Source organism: Leptopilina boulardi, unplaced genomic scaffold (genome assembly GCF_019393585.1).
Source record: "Leptopilina boulardi isolate dan_hultmark-lab unplaced genomic scaffold, ZJU_Lbou_2.1 LbouV2_368, whole genome shotgun sequence".
NCBI lineage: Eukaryota > Metazoa > Arthropoda > Insecta > Hymenoptera > Figitidae > Leptopilina > Leptopilina boulardi.
This window is the reverse complement of record NW_026137938.1, coordinates 327,304-348,973: the sequence shown is the minus strand read 5'-3', so window position 1 is coordinate 348,973 and position 21,670 is coordinate 327,304. Positions and strand designations below refer to the sequence as shown.

Sequence of the window (21,670 nt, the reverse complement as noted above, 5' to 3'; positions counted from 1 at the left end):
CCCTCAATTTAATAATAATCATATACAATACATTGCAGAACTATTTTTTTATTTATATGAGTTTTACAGTTTTTAAAAATAGTCACAAAATCATTTCTAGAATAATTCACAGTATGTTTCTATACAATAAAGTTAAAAAAAAACTATAGATAATTCAACGATTTTTCTATGTAATAGTTTACGTTTCAGTTTAAAAAAAAAGTGAAACTCAACCGTCAATTTCTAACTTTCTATGCTACAACTCATTACATAACTTATAGCTAGGAAATAAATTATTTATCTAAAGTTCATCTTGAATTTGGATAAAATAAAAATTTAATTAAAATTCGGATTATAAGGTGTTATGTGGACGTTATATATGTACATTCTTCAATATCACACGGAAAAAAGAAATTGCTTACAGACGCTAACTAATGTTTGCTATCGGATCTATCAAAATTAGTAATCACAGCTAATTTTTTTGCTATGACAACGAAAAAGTTTGCTCTGATTAACAATATCAGTCTTAATTTTTAAAAATGTACTGTCACAGCAAACTTTTTTGACTCCACAGAAAATTTGTTCGCTGTCCCTATATTATTAGTTAACGTATAATTTAGATGTGACAGAAAATATTTCGCTGCTATACAGCAAACTTTTTCTATGCGTGCAAAGTTTCTTATAATTATCATATAGGTAATAATAATAATAATAATATTAAAGTTGTTAAAATTTATCAATCTTCCAAGTCAATTGTAATATTTGAAAAAAGGAAAATAAAAAATAAAAAATGATCCCTTTTCTTAACGTTTCGACAGCACAGCTGTCCTCATCAGAAACTAAAAGAATTGTTTTTTTTTTATTATAAAAAATATTACAATAACAATAATTTACAATTACTATAGTTAATTAATTTAAAAATTTTGAATATTACCGAAAAAAAGTCTGTGACTTCTGTTCAGTGTTCACAGACAAACTAATCATAAACAATTTTTCATATAATACGGATTTGACAAACGAAAAGGTAGTGTACATTCTTAGGTCATTGAACTCGTCGTAGTTGTATACAGATTATGACGTTTCAAGTATAATTGTACTGATAGAAACTCATCTATGAAAAGTAAATTAATAAACTCTATTATTTGAATTTATAATTAGAAAAGAAGTTTATATAGTTCTTGTTCAAATTTTTAATATCATCCTTTTTGTTAAGAGGTTTCTTTTGTAGCCCTATATGTATCATTTCAGAGATGACTCTTTTTCGCCAATTTTGTTCATTGTCGAGAATTGAACAACCATCCCAATCAAAATCCTGCTTAAGATCTTGTTTATGTGTCGCAATAACATTTGTTTTTGATTTTTTATGTTCATTAATTCTCACACCAAGCATTCCCTTTGATTCACCCACATAGCTCGCAGAGCAATCCTTACATTTAATTTTATAAACACAGTTTGTTTTTTGGTTTTTATTTGTAATGTCTTTGCCTTTCTTTACGTAATTATTATTCTGATTCATTTGTGAAATTGTTAAAGTTGAATTCGTATAGTAAATTTGATGTTTTGTAAAAAATCTCTTCTGAATATGGTAAAACAATCTTTTTAACTCTACAATAATATGTTTCTTTATTAGGAAGTCGTTGATTTTGATTTATAATATGAACACGTTTTTTTATATGTTTTTCAATAAAATTCGAAGGATAACCATTATGTAACAATAATTCTGTAACAATATCAATATTTTTCTGATAATATTTTTTTTCTGAAATAATAATAATAATAATAATTTTATAGTAATTTAAAATCAAAAATAAGAATTTTCTTTGAGTTTCAATATTTACTAGACAATTACGTAACTTTTTCCGGATTCCACTTTCCACATTCCGGATCTAACATTTCGTATTCCTGATTCCACTATCAAAATTCCGATTCAACATTTTGCATTCCGTATTCCACATTTCGTATATCGCATTTTACTTTCCGGATCATGGTCGATTTGTATCCCGATTTTTCGGAATGTAGAATTTGGAATACGGAATGTGGAATCCAGAAAACGAAATGTGATATCTGGAATACGGAATATGGAACGTGGGATCCGGAATTTGGATTACGGGAAGTGGAATACGGAATGTGGGATCAGGAATCCGAAATGTGGAATCCGGAAAAAGTTACGTAATTGACCCCCAGTACTAGACCAATACTAGACCATTGATAAAATTTTCTATTCTATTATTATTATTATTATTATTATTATTATTACTATTATTGTTATTAATATTATTAATATTATTAATATTATTATTATTACTATTATTATTATCATCATCAGTAAAGCTTCTATCATTGCTTGAAACGATACTCGCACTTCCGGTCGCAAATCAACTCTCTCACGTTTATGGTCACATCCCCATGGTTAGGCCGGTAGTCATGGGGTTCGTTTGACTATATGAGAGAATGAGAGAGAGAACAGCAAAGTGTGCTCTTACTACCCTGTGAGTTGCTGCGAGTCGTCACGGTTGCTGACCGCAACTATACGAGGGCTGCCAGCTCTCTCCACCTCGAACAATCAGCTCCGCAATTTGGTCAAGTTCGCACAACTCAAACCACAACTTGAGTAATGCTCGATCCAGCACTTGAGTAACATCAGTCTACTAATTTCTGTTGATAACAAATATATTCAAAGAGAGAAAACTTTGATTTTATTCTTAATCTCATTTATTTCACTTCAATATAATTAAACCTGTTAAATATATAGAAAAGGCAATAGTTTTTTAGCGGCATTAAAAAAAATTAGGAGGATTTTATTTTTTCTCAACCAAAAAAAGAAATTTGGTATTTTTTTTGTGCACAAATGTGATTCAAATCAGTGATGTTTAATTTCGATCAGTAGATATCAATTCTTTTGGTTTTTTTTGTTTTCTTCAAAAATTCTTCAATTGAATTTAATGAATTTTTAAAAATTTGTCCGCCATATTGGATCTGCCATTTTGGATTTTAAAAATCTGACTTCAGATTCTTAATCAGCGACGTCAAAAACCTCTAGATACCAAGTTTCAAATAAATTTAACAATTTAAAAAAAACTTTATTCAACCAAGACTCAAAATACATGGAGGTAGGGTAATCTGATCATCGAACCCCGGCACTTTTTTGTGGGACTGTGTAATTTTATTTAAATACAATTATGATTGTTACAAGATATATAATATTTTTTGCCCTTATTAAGGGCGCCACTGTCTATGTGAACTAGCATACGTCAAGCAAATCAAAATTCCCGCTGTTGGTTTTTCTCTTTCTTCTCGAAATTGGTCTGAAAATTTAAGAAAAATAGGAAAAGAACTAGGCGCAATTGCGCCTACATCTAGGGTTTCGTGGCGCTTTAAATTTTAATGTCAACTACTGGGACATGTCAACTATAGGGACATGTGAACTATATGGACATGTCAACTATATGGACATGTCAACTATTGGGACATGTCAATTACTGAGACAGGTCAACTACTGGGACATGTCAATTATAGGGGCATGTTAACTAATGGGACATGTAATGTCCATTCATGTAATGTCCATTCCGGAAAATGTCCATTCAGTAAATGGAGATTTGGGATCTGTGGGCCCCAACATTTGAATTTGGGAGCTATGGTGCCCCAAAATTTGAATTTGGGATCTGTGGTGCCCCAAAAGTTTAATTTGGGATCTGTGGGGCCCCAAAATTTGAATTTGGGATCTGTGGTGCCCCAAAAGTTTAATTTGGGATCTGTGGGGCCCCAAAATTTTAATTTGGGATCTGTGGTGCCCCAAAATTTTAATTTGGGATCTGTGCCCTAAAATTTGATTTTAGGAGCTGTGGTGCCCCAAAATATACTACGGACAGACGGACGCCAAAGTGAAACTATAAGGCTTTCGGCCATGGGCCACGAAACCCTAAAAATGACAAAAATTATATTTTTTGTAAGACTTTTTGGGACCCCCCTCTCTTGAAACGCTTTCAATACTTTATTTTGACATACATGAAACGTTTTAGAAACGTTTCTTTAAAGTGAATCTAATGGATTTTATTGGAAAAATTTAAATATTAATAATTATTATTAATTAATTATTAATAATTATTAATATTTAAATTTTTTCCAATAAAATCCATTAGATTCACTTTAAAGAAACGTTTCTAAAACGTTTCATGTATGTCAAAATAAAGTATTGAAAGCGTTTCAAGAGAGGGGGGTCCCAAAAAATCTTACAAAAGGGGAGGGAGTACAAATTTAAATTAATGAACGCCCTCAAAACGTTTTCAGAACATGAAACGTTTACAATGCTTTATTGCAGTAGACTCGAAATAAGACGTTATGAATAGTTTTAGGAACGTTTCTAAAACGTAAATATTTTTTTCCCACTGGTGATTGACGTTTTTGACACATCGCTATGTCGAAAAATGAAGTTATGATATCAGGACGTATCATAATTGCAAAATTTTAAGTGCCTCAAATAGTACTAAATTTATTGGCCCAACCATCACTATCACGTCGTTTTACTATTATATTTCACAGACAAAAAACGCATGATACAAACATCAAATAAGGCACCACATTTTCAAAGAACATTCTAACGAACAAACTTAGTCAACTTACTTTATTGTTTGCATCTTCTTCTTTTGTTCAATTCACTTTTTGGGGCACCACAAACAAGTTTTCCTTTAAATCTTAAGCGCAATTTTACAAAACATGTCTGTGCAAATTGCGCATTTCACTGAGACTTGCTAAAAGTGACATGAAAAGTTTAGAAAAGGTAGATGGCGCTAATGTGAAAGGGCTTTAAACGCAGTACTGAGCCCAACCGTAAAGGCGGCTGAACCGTACTGACTCTCCCCTATTATTATTATCATTAGTATTATATTAAATTAAGTTATTAATATTAATTATTGTAATTAATAATAATTATGATTTACTAATCAAATCAATAATATAAATGTTTCGGACTTAATTGTCCATACAATGAAAGTTCCTGTATATATATATACAATACATAAACAAAATAATAAATGCGTTGTCTCGAATTGATGTGAATATCAAAGATAATATTATGATTTTAAATTCTTACAGCATTTTTTTTAAATCACATCCTTTCATATTTACAGGTCATGGGGGAGTGAATCAACTGGGAGGTGTTTTTGTGAATGGAAGACCCTTACCTGATGTAGTGAGACAAAGGATAGTTGAGCTAGCACATAGTGGTGTTCGACCGTGTGATATTTCCAGACAGCTTAGGGTGTCTCATGGCTGTGTATCCAAAATACTGTCGAGGTTAGTAAATAATTATTTTATTTAATGTCAAACATATATGATACAATTTTGGAATTTAAATTAGGACACTATATTTAACCCTCACGTGTCTGAGTTCATTTTTTGAAGTGATTGCCTGTGGTGGGTCCGAAGGACCCAGCTGCTTTAATTCAATAAAAATCAAGATTTTAATAGCAGTAGGTTATTCAAGATTTTATACTCACATATTGTTTAAAATGTACGTTATAGCATCAGCTTATGTAATTGGATAACGATTTTGAAAAAATATTTTCTTAAATAAAAGTAGATGAAAAAGCAAATTGTCTGGGTCCAAGGGACCCAGCTCAGGCACGAAAAGATTAAAGAATACTAAACTTTCATTTGATAACGTAATTTTGTAAATTGTCCAATTTAATCGAAGATTTTGTTGATCACACGAGATTTTGTTTAAAATTTTCCTTCTGGTTTTTAAAGAGGATGTTGAAACGTTAGGACAATAAAATAATAAATAAATTCTTTACAATAGAACAGAAATTTTGTTTACATATAGGTCAAATAAAATGAAATAATTGAATTACGATACTTGCACTTTCGGTCGACAAAAATTAATTCCATCAATGAAGAGCAGAATCACATGCCATTTAGTAAATATAATGTAACAGGAAATATTATTTTAAAATATTAAATAAAACTTTTCCTACCCGGTAAGAAGCGAAGAATCGAAAAGAATTCAGAATCTGAATTCCTTTGAATGGGTGATTTTACGTTTTTATTCAATTCCTCGATGAAGCAAAAAAAAGTAGAAAAATCTATTCTTCTTAATTGACTTGGCCAAAATTTATACTCTAAATTATACATGTAACCTGACGCAGTCAATTGCAAGGCATAAAGATACCTCATTTAATCTACAAATTTTCTATTCCTCTAAATACGCTCCTGATGTCATGACACAGTCAATTAAAAGGAATAGACATATCCACTTCACTCTCCAAATTTCTTATTCCTTTCAATGCGCTTCAGAAATTTTGATACTGTCGATTGAAAGGAATAGATATTTAAAATTTACTCTCCAAACATTTAATTTTTCTCTATTCGCTACCAAAAATTTGAAAATATTAAACTTTGCGCATTAAGAAGAATAAGAAGTCTGAATTCTTTTCTATTGACTTAATATGTACTGGGAATAGAAAAAAATAGAAAAAATGATTATTCATCTCTCAATCTTGGATTTTCCGACGAGTTGACTCTGAAACTCGAACCCTCGACCATCATATCTCTCAACCGCACTGGGAGCGCCTTAACGCGCTCGACCAGGGGAGGTTATAAAATTTTTTGAGAAAATGTCTCTTATAATGAACACATTAAACAGATACATATATTATTTTGTTAAGTCATCAAACAGCTTTTCAGATGTTCATTATTACAAAGAGTATATTATCGTATATATATTTTTATGAACATTAATGATATTAATTAATAATTTTGTCAATTTAAATAGTTTTAAATGATTAATTGTGTTAATAAATAAAAATTATAACATTTTTTCATCTTTACAACACAAAAATGGTATTTGAATTTTAATACCTAATTTTAATGTGAAGTTTATTGACTTCGACATTTTAATTTAGAATGACATGGACATGAACTTAAATTTCAATCAAGTGAATTCTGCATACATTCCAATTTTTTCGAAAATAAATTAAGTAACAATGTTGATATAGCAAATTTTTTTAACAAACTAATGTAATTTATACAATGCTAATACTTAATCAGCAGTCAATTTTTTACCAGAATTTTCTTAAGCTTATGGAAATATTTCCATATAATATAAATAAATAGTTCAGGTCTCATATATTGACTAATATTATTAAAATTCTATTTTACAGAATATTCAAGTATAAAAATAATTTCCCGGTAAGAGGCGAATAATTGAAAAGAACTCAGAGTTCCAATTCTTTTGAATGGGAGCATTTACGTTTTTATTCAATTCCTCGATGAAGCAAAAAAAAAGTAGAAAAATCTATTCTTCTTAATTGACTTGGCCAAAATTTATACTCTAAATTATATACATATTATTCTTAACAACCTGACGCTGTCAATTGTAAAACATAGAAATGCCTCATTTATTCTCCACATTTTCTATTCTTCTGAATGCGGTCCAAAATGCGACATTTAAAATTTACTATCCAAACATTAAATTTTTTTCTATTCGCTTCCAAAAGTTTGAAAATAAGAAACTTCGCGCATTAAGAAAAATAAGAAGCCTGAATTCTTTTCTATTGAGTTATCTCTACTGTGAATAGAAAAGAATTTATTTTTTATATATTTTGATGTTGAATGAGGAATTGAGTAAAAACGTAAATTCACCCATTCAGAAGAATTGAAAATGATCAACTAGTTAAATTAGTTAGTAATTAATTATTACTTATATTCTTTTAAAATCTTAAAATTTATATTCATTTTCTTTCGCTTCTTATAATATTTAAAAAAAAATTGAAATGATTAGGAATTATTAATATACTCGCCAGTTTTTTCATTCCTTTCAATACACTTTTAGAAATCTGACGCAGTCGATTGCAAGAAATAGAAATATTTAATTCATATTACAAAATTCCCATTCCTCTGAATACGGTCCTAAAAACTTGACTCAGGCGATTGCGAGGCATAGAAATACTGAATTTATACACTAAATTTCCTATTCCTCTGAATATGCTCTTAAAAACCTGACGCAGTCAATTGCAAGGCATAAAGATACCTCATTTAATCTAAAATTTTCTATTCCTCTAAATACGCTCCTGATTCCTCTAAATTCCTCCTTGACACAATCAATTAAAAGGAATAGACATATCCACTTCACTCTCAAAATTTCTTATTCCTTTCAATGCGCTTCAGAAATTTTGATACTGTCGATTGAAAGGAATAGATATTTAAATTTTACTCTCCAAAAATTTAATTTTTCTCTATTCGCTACCAAAAATTTGAAAATATGAAACTTTGCGCATTAAGAAGAATAAGAAGTCTGAATTCTTTTCTATTGACTTACCTCTACTGGGAATAGAGAAGAATTCATTTTTCTGATATTTTGATGTTCAGTGAGGAATTGGGTAAAAACGTAAAATCGCCTATTCAGAAAAATTAAAAATTCTTAACTTCTGCTCTATGTCTGCAAACTTTCAATTTTTCTCTATTCCTCGCTTCTTACCGGGTATAGTCGACTAAAATTATATAAGACGGACGAATTTTGTTAGATTCCTAAATGTTGTCATAGCAACGGAGCTTGCGCGACGATTTTCTCGCCGGTATAGAACGCATATTCGATGAAAAATAATCCATTCTAGGATCAATTGCTGTAAAGAGAGTCGACTATTGATAAATCTAAATTTCATATTATAATTGTGTGACTGTTTGAGAGGTTACCTCATCATTTGGATAGAGAATTGGATGACTTATACTGAAAGTAAATTTCCAATTATTAAAACCAATTGTCGACAATGCTCGCAGTTTTTATTATTTGGGTTATTCCCATTTTACCCCCCTTTTCTTGTTAAAATACTAAAGTAAATGTTAAAAATCAATTTTATTTCAAATAATTAAAAATCGTCTGGCGCCGGGAAAAATTAACAGCTTTTATAAATTTAATTATTATGATTTTATTAATCTTTAAACCCGCAATGGAATTAACCTGTCCACGTGGGGTGAGAGAATTTTCTTGTAATTTAACTCAAGTAAAAATTACTCATTTCAATAAATATACACTGTTGCAGTGTAACTTAATTTTTTTCAATTGGAAGATTGATAAATGACACACTATTTTACTTTTGCAACGTTTCACTTTCTTGGTTTGACACCATCAGCAGGTCACATAATTTAATAATGGTTAATAAAAATTTGAATTCGATTGTAAAGTGAGGTAAATACACAACTTAAAAATGGAACCAAACTGATATTGTTTACAAGTGATTACTTTTATTTTCATTTGAGTTCATTGACTCCGCTCGCGCTGTATATCAAATGTAACAATTGTCGCATCTTTGCATTTTAGTTTTATTTTGTCACTCGAGAAGAATGTCGGTGCTTCTCGTTTTTACAATTTTTTTGATTTATTTATTTGTTTAAGACGAGTTACTACGGTAACAAATTATTTTAATTAACAATTCACCAGGTAGAGATATATTTTTTATTTAAAAAAGTTCTTTTATTTGTTTATTAAAATTATTTTCAATTATAAATTCTATTCTTCATTTGTAAGATTTTAATTTAATTTCTTAAAGTAGCCTGATGATGGTATCAAAACCAAGACACCAAAACGTTGTAAAAGTAAAACAGTGTTTCATTTATCAATCTTTCAATAATTGAAAAAAATCAATTTATAATAATCAAATATTCGTCTCATATGATAACCTTATCGAATGAAATCTCAAAAGAATCTTCGCTTGAACACCTCTTTAAATTAGAATAAGTGAAAAGTTACTGATTTCTAATCAGTTTCTAAATCCCAGCTATTTAAATTAGTGGTTTTCACTGAAAATTAGTGGAATTTTACTGAGAATCAGTAGTTTTTACTGAAGATCAGTGACATTTTACTGATTCAAATATAGCGAGAATTTAGCGATTGATTTGACTTTTAGAAGTCAATTTAGAACTTTTAGATTCAGATTTCCTGCCTATCCCTTCAAAAGATTTATTTCCTAAATATTCCGGAATGAACAAATTTCCTACTTATATGTAATTTGAAAAACACATTTAAAAATTTTTAAAGTTAAACTATCTAAGGAAAATTAGAATGGCACTAATAAATAAATAAAATAATACCTAATAAACTGAGATTTACAGTATTTTATTTAAATTTTAGTATTATATTTTGAGTAAGAACTACTAAACATAACTGATAACAAGAAGAAAGATTTTTATTAATACTGCAAAATACTTTTACTCTAAAGAAGAGATTGGAGTATTTTTTCGTTTTTAAAGGTTTGCCACATCTGGTTTGCATTAGGATGACCAGTCAAGGGTTTCTCGATGCAAGAGGTCCTATTTTATGAGTTTTTCGGTACCTGTTTTTTTCTTATAGATTTATTTAGATAGAAAATGTGTGAATTTTGAAGATGCAAAGAGACGAAGAAAATGTTTTTAAATGTTTAGTATTTTTTCAAAAATTTTCCTAAGGCAGACCTTCAAGTTTTCAGTTGCTTTCTAGCATTTGCCAGGAACGAAGGGGAACCTACAGTTGGTAGTTAGTGAGTTAAAGTGAAGAATTAATTGAGAATTTATTTATTAATTATTATTTTAATGTAATATTTAAAGTTTTTTATTAAACGAAATAATTTCAAGTGTAAGATAATTCTTTAATTAAAAAAATCCTGCACTAAGTGACACAATTCATTAATGACAAATTACCCATCGGATGGTACGAAATCATATGCTGAAAAAATTATAAGCAAATCAAGTAACTTTTTCATATATTTTTTATTTACTTAACCAGAAATTTGTATTTTATTAAATATTATAATATAATATTAATATTATAAATGTTAACCTTGTATTCACTGCCAATTGTAATAGTTTATTTAATAAATTATTGTATAAAATATTATAACAAAAAAATTTTTTATAAAAAATAGTTTAATAACATTAAAATATTTAAATATATCATTGATTAGAATGCAACTTAAAGTTGACATTTTTTTCAGGTACGGAATTATGAGTTTTATAAAGGATATACCATATTACTTATCGCTTCAAATATTTAATTCAGATAATTATTTATCTTTTTGTTTATCTATTTATTTATTTAACTTGTATATTAATTAATTAAGTATTACATATTATGTATAATTACGTTATTTAAGAAAAAAATTTTGTGTATATTTGGTGTTTATATGTATCAAAAAATATTCAATGAATAAATTAATTATCATTTAATATTATTTATTTTTATTCACATTTATTATTAAGAAGAATTTTTGTCTATATGACAATGCGACATCTATCAGACACCATTAGAACTCTATAATTGGAGTTCATTACAAGATAATTTGGAAAAATTCATATAATATCCCAATGTATACGAACGGTATACTCTCCTCTCTATGTGGTAGATCTTAGTATACCATCAGTTTACTTTAGTAACTTTTCTCAAAGTATTCCACAGTCTACCTTTTGGCACGGAGGAATACTTATTCGAATACTATGTGACTCAAGTTTACTTTTGGAATACCTACATGTTTCATCCCGGGTATTATGATATTTCTGTCGAAGACGAATAAGCTTCCATTGAAGATTCTCTCTAAATCTGAATCAGCGGAATCTCACAGATTCTGAGCTAGTGTTAATATACTTATAGCTGATTTAAATTAAGAGATTTTGGGGGAATATTTCTGCAATATAGAACAAGAAAATGTGGTAAATAGAAATATCCAGCACTAAAGGGTAGAATCATATACAATAGGATGACGAATGTAATGCAAATAAAATAATACGTAATAAAATTTTTACGTACAAAATGTTTGACACACTAGTATGGTCAATCATATGGGATTTCTTGTATAACAGCTGGTTGGTTAAGAGGAAATGCTTCATAAACAAGGGAAAAGTGTAAGAAGCGTTCTTAACCCAGATAAAAAATCGTTTTTAACTAATAACTAAAAATTCTTTGAAAGTCTTACAGATTATTTTCGTAAGGAATGCATTTTAAATAAAGAAAATTTAGTAGGGACTTCGAAGTGAGTGTTATACAAGTGTGCTAAGATTCTAAAACGCAGATCGAGTCTCCCTAAAAACATGATTTTGGGAAGACTAGCTACTCCATAATTTTGCCTCTGAAGGGGGAAAACGCAATACATTTTCCGCCATCTCAGTTTCACCCCAATAGTTTCGCTATTTAGAAGGGGCGAAAATATTGCTGAAGTTTGATTCTCAATAATTTTGATTCTAACAATAAGGAGACTTCACAGAAGATATTACAAGCATATTCTTCTAACTTCTTCCACAGACTAGGTTAGAATTTTCAATTTTTCTCTAAAATATACAGAGCTTCCTTTAATGAAACATTAAAGAAACCTTCCAACCCACTTGGAAATATTAAGAAGAGTCTCCTAGTGATTCCGACAGAATTTTGTTTCAAACGGAAAAATTGCGGAATTTCGATGAAAATAATTTTTGGAATTCAGATAGAGCTTCCATTTTCCAGGGAGAAGGAAATTATTAGAATTGCCGATAGATTTCTCTTGGAAACTACAAGAAAATTTAAAAGGAATCTTCAGGGAGCCTATAAATTATGATCAGAATCTGCAATATATAAAAATTTGTAATTTTCACTGATTCCCTAAGGGACAGTTTCACCAACTCTGGTTAAAAGTTAACGACGACCTTGAATTATATATAAAACTATCTCTTGTAAACAAGGCTCTATTGATATTCAGGGTGATCTTAGTAGGCTTGTTGATTGGTCTATCTTAAACAAGCTTTTTTTGAAAATTAAAAAATGTTATGTCATCTTATTTACTAAACATAAAAACTTTTTTAAGCATTACTATAAAATATAGGTACAGAAGTTTCAGTACTAATTGAATTTGAACGTATTCAAAATGTATTTTTACGTTTTCTTGTGAGACGTATTCCATCAATTAAACAAAGATTTTTGTGCAACAATTTACTTTTTCTTTTTAAAATTATAAATGGTATTATAAATTGCGCCTGCGCTTTTCTCATTAATGAATTTTTTGTTTCCTATTAAACCGGTTAGATATCCTATATAACTTAATTTTGCAACAGAATTATAATAGATTTGTGTAAACTTAAAATTAACATGGAATTTTCATTTCGATCAATAATTATAATTGTTAATTAACTGAACTTGTTATTAATTAATAAATTGAATTAAAATAAAGCATTTAACCTTAAATAATATGAGTAAAAAAATATCTATTTTGATGAAAGCCTAATTGTTTTCTATATATAGATAGGTAACCTAACTAGCTCCTCATCAACGCCCTACTTTAAATGAGGTGAAGTCGGACAATTTCGACACGAGATACACGTATATAAAACATTTTTTAACGAACCGACAGAATTGCAGAAATTAGTTGGTAAAAGTAGCTTGTTTACACAGTCACGGCTCGTGTACTCCGACTCTTATTTCACATGTCACATAGCTACTTCTTAAAAATTTCTTTTAAAATACACAATTTTTAATTATAGCACAAATATTTTCATATATATTTCTATAGCTTGCACATTTCAATCATATTTCTTATGAATATTTTAATTTGATTTCTTTTACCTTCTAACAAAATAATAAAGACATTTTTAATTACTATTATATAGTATTATATTTTGTCTGTACACGAAGAAAAAAGTTAGCTGATATATATCTAACTCATAGCTATTTCAGCTAATTTTAATTGCTATTATTTAGATACCAATTTGATTAGCTACACTGTAAAAAATTTTTCCAAAAAAATATGAACAGCACGGAACCCCAAGGGGTGGAAATATTTACGAATAAATAGTAAGAATTATCTCCGACATATTTCGAAAATTTTTCCTACTAATAAGTCGGATTTTTTTCCGAATTTGACAGATATTATCCCCAATTTTTTTCAGTATTTTTTCCAAATCTATCAGATATTTTTTCTCATATTTACTTATCATCTTTTCCGAATCAATTGGAAATTATACCGACTATTTTTGCGAATATTTTTCCTATCATTAAGTAATAATTGTTTCAAACTACCGGAAATTTTATCCTTATTTGATAAATAAAGGCTATAAATAAATAAATAAAAGTTTGTATAAAAAGTTTTTATTTACAAAACGACATAAAAATAATTCTATTCGAATTCTATTAATATTAAAATACTTAAGTATATTTCTTAAAGAAAGGCAGAAGTGTATCTTTTATAATATTTTGGTTTCAGGAAGATCACTTTTATGAATTAAAACTGACAATATTTGCAATTAACCTGATCACTTTTGAATCCTCTTCGGTTTTTTTTAATTTATTTTTTCTTCCTCTCTTGTGTCCTGTTTGTGGATTAATGTCCATCAACATCCTAGAAAAAACAAATGTTTCCATTATTTATAAAAAGTAGTTAGTGTTAGTATGTTAGCTGGATGCTGTTATAGTTATGTCAGCTAGGAGACATTCAACATTTTTGAATAATAATTAATATCTACTTACTAATATATCACTGCATTTAACAATACTTTTCCACGGTTAACTGTTAATACCTTTTTGACGCGAAGTAAAATTGGCATCACGCCACAATGCCGACCGGCTACGGGGTTTACACGCACGGACCTTAGCTGTGGCAAGTAAGGATTAAAGCTAATACTTTTCATCACAATAGCAAATATCTATTAGCTGCAATAGTAAATAATTTGCCATATCAGCTAAATCGTTAGCACAACCAGATAATTAATTTCAGCTAATGCATATTTTCTGCTATACAGCTAAATCATTTTTTCTCCCTGTACTTGAAAAATTTAATAAAAAAGTTTTCTATTTTTTTGTGGGAAAAAAAAGTCTTGAGAGATGATTTAATTAAAGCATTGTCAGAAAGGGAACTTTAACGTACGGAAAGGGAACCGACAAAAGCTGTGGCTTCATGGAAACCGGAAGGAAGATCCTGGGTCGCGTGATAGAGACAGCGTAATGTCTTTTGCATGTTTTTTGCTTGCACCCTTCACCCTGTATTAAGATTGTGGTTGCCTCGTGCCACATTGATGACCAAATACATATAATCACTTATCAAAAGAAAAGAAAAACTATATCATTGTTGTATTTGACATATCTTGCATGTCATACACGCAGGGATATATAAAAAAATAATTCATTAGAAACGTACAAAAAGTTGTTAGGCTACTGGGGGAATTTTTTTTCCGTGCAATAAGAAAATTTGGGAAAATAATAATAATCTTTTTTTTGCTTTCAGGTATTACGAGACAGGAAGTTTTAAAGCTGGTGTAATAGGAGGTTCCAAACCAAAAGTAGCAACGCCACCAGTTGTAGATGCAATCGCGAATTACAAAAGAGATAATCCGACGATGTTTGCTTGGGAGATCAGGGACAGGTTGCTTGCGGAAGGCATTTGCTCGCAAGACAACGTGCCATCTGTTTCATCAATTAACCGGTAAGTCAAAATTTTCAAAAAAAATGAAGAATCAATTGTGCGCGATTATTTTGTCACAAATTGTAAATTTTAATTTTTCCGAGAAATTTTTGTGCTATACCCAAGCGGAATTATTTTTTCATGCTTTTATAAAATTAAATTCCTTTTTCAGTATTTTCGACAAAAATGAAATCGAATTATTGGACGAGAGTCCAGACTCAAAACAATATTTATAATTTTAAAATTATTTATGTTAAATCTTCGTAACATACGCAACTGCAGTATCAGTATCGACTAGTCACTTTCCGTCGGAACGTAGTCTTTCTGCTTTGATCAAAATATTTATACCTAATACATAACATTCGTCTAGAGTTTAATATCCAATAATTCTTGATCATCCAGACAGTCTCGATTTCTTTTTTTTACAATTGATATTAAAATTTTTCCACATAATTCGTTTTATATTTTATAATTAATACCAAAAATTAATAAATACCATTAGGTCTATGGGTTTATTTGCGTGTACATCCATTAACACACGTTGCCAATGATCGAATAAAATATAAATTGCACGAAATTTGATACACATTACACTCAATTTGATTATTTAGCCGCACGAAAGGGGTCTCAAAGGGCGTGAACCGAGTCGAGTGGTAGATAAACAAGAGATAAAGCTTTAAGTAGTAACTGATTAAATCTCGAGACATATGTGAACAGATCAATGGAACTATAGAGGTTCCCCCAATGTTCCTTTTCTCACTCCGGTGTATATGTATGTTACTTCTTGCAGTTTGTGTGATGCTGATACGCAATAATGTCATCCTTAGGGATTTGGATCCCTATATGTCTACACAACCCTTCGCAATCGTACTAACACTACGGGTATATAGTAACGCAAAAACATTTGAATTAATCGGATATTCCCTAAGGAAACCGTTAAAGGTCAACAGAGCTATGGCTGATGGAGTTGGTCTATTGCACTTATTTTGATGGTCCCTTTTCTATCATCAATTGAGTAAAATGGACATTGATATTGTAATTTCAGGTTATTATATAACATCAAAAAATTATATTCATTTTATTTCTTTAAGGATTTATTATATTTCAATAAAAGTTTGTCAATTTGTTAGAAGATTTTTGATGTCATAAAATAGATATTTTACAAAACGATTCTAGGTATTCATATGCTTGATAAAATTTCTTTTAGTCATTTTTTACTTCGAATATATTAAATATGGTTATTGTACTACATTCAAATTTATTCTTTTCGCAACACAAATCCCTCTTTAGAAATTTATTTACACTTCTGTAAACTGATGATAAATTAAAACCTATATATTTGAAAATATTTGAAATTATATTACAGTCATTAGAGAAAACAAATATTTATTTTTGAATACAAATAGTTTACACTGGCACCGAAAACGGAGGATGCTGAAAAAGATCCAATTTTTGGCAAACGAGAATAAAAACTTTCTTAACAATTAGAAGTTATTCTTTGACACCTAAATTTTATAAAAACCGTAACCCAAAATCCCAAAACACTGGGGAAAATACAAAATTGGCGAATTCAAAATGGCTGACAAAGATTCAAATATTTTCAAAAAGTTGACTAAGCTCATGAAAATGACAACCTTTGGGGGTTTTTAGGGTTGCTGATTACAAATTCGATGTCAGTTTTCAAAAATTCAAAATGGCGGATCCAATATGGCGGAATTTTTTTTTAATTCATCGGATTCTCTTGAAACTCGTCACTCGGGGGTTTTCGGGGTCGCTGATTACGAATCCAATGTTAGTTTTCAAAAATTCAAAATGGCGGATGAATTTTTTAAATTTTATTTGATTCACCTAAAATTTAGTAGTCGGGGTTTTTTTTAAAGATATTTCTCTACAATTATGTTTGCTCGTTTTTGTTAAATAATTATAAAAAAATAAAAAAATTTTACCTGTAACAATAAAATATCTCTCTATAACAATTGAAAAGAATATTCTCAACAAAATTTAACGTTTAATATATATTATCGTTCTATAATAATTGGATGAAAATTGTAATTCTTTACGACCTTTAAACAAAAAACACTAAAATTAATTAATATTATTTAACCACAAATTTTTCTATGACAATAATGAGCCATTTGTTTATAAAAATTGGATAAAAAATAAAATTATTCACTAACTTTTAAGAAAAAAACATAAAATATTTATTAACTATTATTTAACAACCTGAAAATAATGATTAATATTATCAATAATAATTTAATTTATTAGAATATTATTACATATTAAATGATAATAACGAAAATTATATGTTTACAGGCCTCGGATTATACGAATTTTTCCGACCTTTTTCAAAAAAACGACTTTTATCGACATATTTTAATAAAATGCTACATTCTTTTCTTTACATTTGAAAAAATGTAAATAAAATACATTTTTCTAGTATAAAATGTAGATCTTCTTCAGATCTTCATCAATTCAATTATTTAACAAATTTTGAACTAAAATGATTCTTCACTAAATTAATTATTTTAAATAATTTTAATGAAATACATCACAAATTCAATTATATCAAAATTATTTTTCAATTAAAATTTTTATGAAATTTAACAATTGTTTATAATTTTAAAAAAATATCACACTAAAATTGAATTATTTCTTAAAAATTTCAATTCAAAATAAACTAAAATTCAATTATTACAAGAAATTTTAATTCAAAATCCAATAATTATCCAAAATTTTCAATTTAAAATTTAATTATTTACCAAGTTTTCAATTTAAAATGAAATAAAATTCAATTATTTTCTAAAATTTCTATTCAAAATTAATGATCCAAATTTTCAATCAAAAATGAACTTAAATCAAATTATTATCCAAAATTTCAATTAAAATTCAATTATTTCCCAAAATTTTGAATTCAAAATGAACTAAAATTCAATTATTTTCCAAATTTGAAATTAAATAAAATTTCATTATTCTCAAAAATTTGAATTCAAAATTAATTGAATTTTCAATAATTTGAATTTAAAAGCATCTAAAATTTTCCATCGAAATTTTTTTTTTTTGAAATTTAATAATTTCAATTATAACTCTAAGGAAATTCAATTATTTTGAACTATTTTAATAATATTCTTTGAAAATTCAACTATCTGAAACCATTTTTCAATTAAAAATGATTTTCAAATTATTGTATTTTGTCCGCATTTTCTAATAAATTTTTAGTGAAATCATCTAAAATTTTAATTAAAAGTCACTTAAAGTTTCAATTCATTTCAAAAATCTCAATTTTAAATCTTTGATAATTCAATTAAATTTAAAAAATGTTTTCCAAAAATTGTTTGATAAATTATTTTCAGTTCTGTAAAATTTAATAATTATTTGAAAATTATAACAATATCTTTTGAAATTTAATTATTTCTAAAAATTTCAACTTTAACCCTTCGAAAAGGATTATTATTAAAAAAAAATTTTTTATTTAAAAATCTGTAAAATATTTTTGTTAAAATAAAAAACAAATCCACTTTTTTTGGAATATAAATCGACTGAAACGACTTTTTGTGTCTTTAAGTTGATTCGAGGCCTGTGTTTTTATAATTAATATTTAATAGGTATTCGTTGGCCCCTGGTACCTTAAAAATTAATTTTTAAAAATAAATTTTTTTCAAATTACTATCTTGTACGAAATTTCCTGGCGCATCTTTTTTCTCATCATAAATTTTTTGTATTTGTATACAATTTTTGAATCAATATACAACTTTTAAAAAAATTCCGTTGGTAAACGTTGTGTACTTCAGCTTCGTGTATTGAATTTTGGAATTTTAAAGAAACTTATTCCGAAATTTGGAAACACAATTATACAACTTTGGCAAAAATGAGAAAAAGAATTGTCAAAATTTGACACGTCATAAGATTACTATTCAAAAAAACACCTGAAATCAGAGAAGGCCAACTTCAAGTTAGGACAGAAGGACAGACCAAGCATTTTATTATTATATAATTTTAAGGTATCAAATTGATACTGAGAAATATCAAATTGAATCAAAATTTTTATATCAATTTGGTATCAATCCAATACATTTAAATTATTGTAATAAAAATTCAAACAAATTAATTAAAATTTTTTTTTTGAAAAATTCATGCGTCTTATAAAATTTTTTAAAAAATTAAAAAAAATATTTAAATATAAATAAATTAAATTCAAATCAAATTTTTGCCTTATACACTGTAAATCTTTTCTTTCACAATATGTCGTCTTTGTTTCTATGTCTGTTATTTGATCTACATTGAAATATAATGCACAGTATAGGCTATTATATATATATTGTAAGTGCCAGAGTAGTAAAAAGAAGAGGTAAAATTCTGATTAGAGAGGAAGTGAACTAAAAAGAGAAAAAAAAAATATATATAGAGAGAGAAAGAAAAAAAAATATATATATATAGAGAGAGAGAGAGAAAAATAGAGAGTGAATTCTGCTCTTTCATGATATGTGAGACGAAGGAAGCATGAAGGATTCTCGGAGGAAATATTGATAGGCTTGGCTTTGACTGTGGAGTTACGCTCGAGTAGGCGGCGCTCTACTGAGGTCTATATTACACGTACCCATATAAACCCACCCAAAACCCACCTCACTCCACTCAATTCCACTCTAACCTCCTCTACTCTACTCTTGAAAGAGAGTGTCTCAGGGGCAGATCGATAAGGAGCGTGGTTTGCCCAAGGGGTTTACGCTGGTACCAGCCTCCGTCGTTTCGTTTCTCAAATCGACGTTGCAAACGCAGTAACATTTCATTTTCCACAAAGTTACATTAATTTAACAGTCCCTATAGTTCAAAAGTTATTAATCTACTAACAAAAATTCATTTCATTTTTTCTTTTTACTATTATCAAAGAGACGATATAAATCATATTTATTCTTATTTATTCAAAAACTGTAAAAGACACCAAAAAAATGATTATCTTATAAAAATCATTAGAATTTCCATTTTCAATAATTTTATTAAACATATAATTGTTTTTTAGATGAATTTCCATTTTTCGAATTTATATTTAACAGAATTTTTACTTTTTATGTTTATTTAACAGAATTCTTATGCATCGAATTTATATTGTACAGAATTCTTAAAACGCCGAATTTTTATTTGTCCGAAATTGTAAACAGCTGAAAAAATAATGGACAGAAAGATTATGGCGTGATTTTTAAAATTAACCAATCAGAAAATAAATAAAAATCTGAAAAGTTAATTTTAAAAATCGCGCGAAATTCTGTTGAATCATATATTTCCGGTTAAAATAAAATTCGGTTAAATTAGAATTTTCTTCAATATAAAAAGTTTGATAAATAGAATTTCTGTAAAATAAAAATTCTATCATAATAAAAATTTGCAACCAAAAAATTCGAATCAGATTTTTTTACGAATTTAGTAAATATTTTTTCTCATAATAATTAAAAAATTTGTAAAAAAATTCCCAGTTAACTCGGCGAATTTTCTTTTCGAAGTAATCATGTTTTAACTACAAGAAAAAATTGTTTTTAATTGTGAAAAATTTTAAAAATATTATTGCAATTGGGGACCAATAGAATTAACGTGGAACGAACCATATATCTATAGATTAAAACGAACATAACCTCAAAAATCTATCTATCTATCTATGTTTTAAAAATGGTAAAAATAACTTCAGAATTAAAAGCCATATGTGAAACATAACCTCAAAATTGAAGAGGTAATAGGTCAATCATATTCACAAAATTGAAGGTCATAAGTTAAAATACCTGTAGGTCAAGCACTCTAAGGTTAAAAGGTCATAGGTCAGCAAACTTTTGGTCAACAAACATAACCTCAAAATTATAGGCACTGTAAGAAAAGGGAATTTTATTATTGTGATTTATTTTTAGTTTATTATAAAATTCTGGTTTTTAGACAATTTCATTAAAATTATAGTAATATTTATTAAATAACAATTAAAATAATTACGAAATTGGAAAAAACCACAAAATTTAGATAAAATTTTTATAATTTTAATACTTGCAAGCCTTTAAAAAATTAATCATTAAAGTGGGAAATAATGAGGGTTTATAGAATTATAATATTTATAGAAATCATGAGTTAATTAATTTGAATATGATAAAAAATAGGTTTTCAGTATCCCCTCATAACAAAAAGATATCCCTACGATATCCATAGGATATCTATATAAATGATCGATATCCTAGAATGGTCCCCAGGATATCTTGGGATATCCCTAAAACATCCACAAAATATCTATTGGATATTATATCGCAGGATATCCATGGGATATCCTAAGGATATCC

At 28.0% G+C, this 21,670-nt stretch overlaps 1 protein-coding gene across 5 annotated transcripts in view; it reads left to right on the top strand.

The window, feature by feature from the left end:
• LOC127287260 (paired box protein Pax-5) overlaps positions 1-21,670 on the top strand; it is a 185,608-nt gene that overhangs the window by 117,851 nt on the left and 46,087 nt on the right. For all 5 annotated transcript variants that reach the window (XM_051314096.1, XM_051314095.1, XM_051314094.1 and 2 more), the window contains 2 exons: positions 5,106-5,271; positions 15,186-15,383. In XM_051314096.1, the coding sequence (XP_051170053.1) occupies positions 5,106-5,271; positions 15,186-15,383 (364 nt within the window). The remainder of the gene's footprint in view (positions 1-5,105; positions 5,272-15,185; positions 15,384-21,670) is intronic.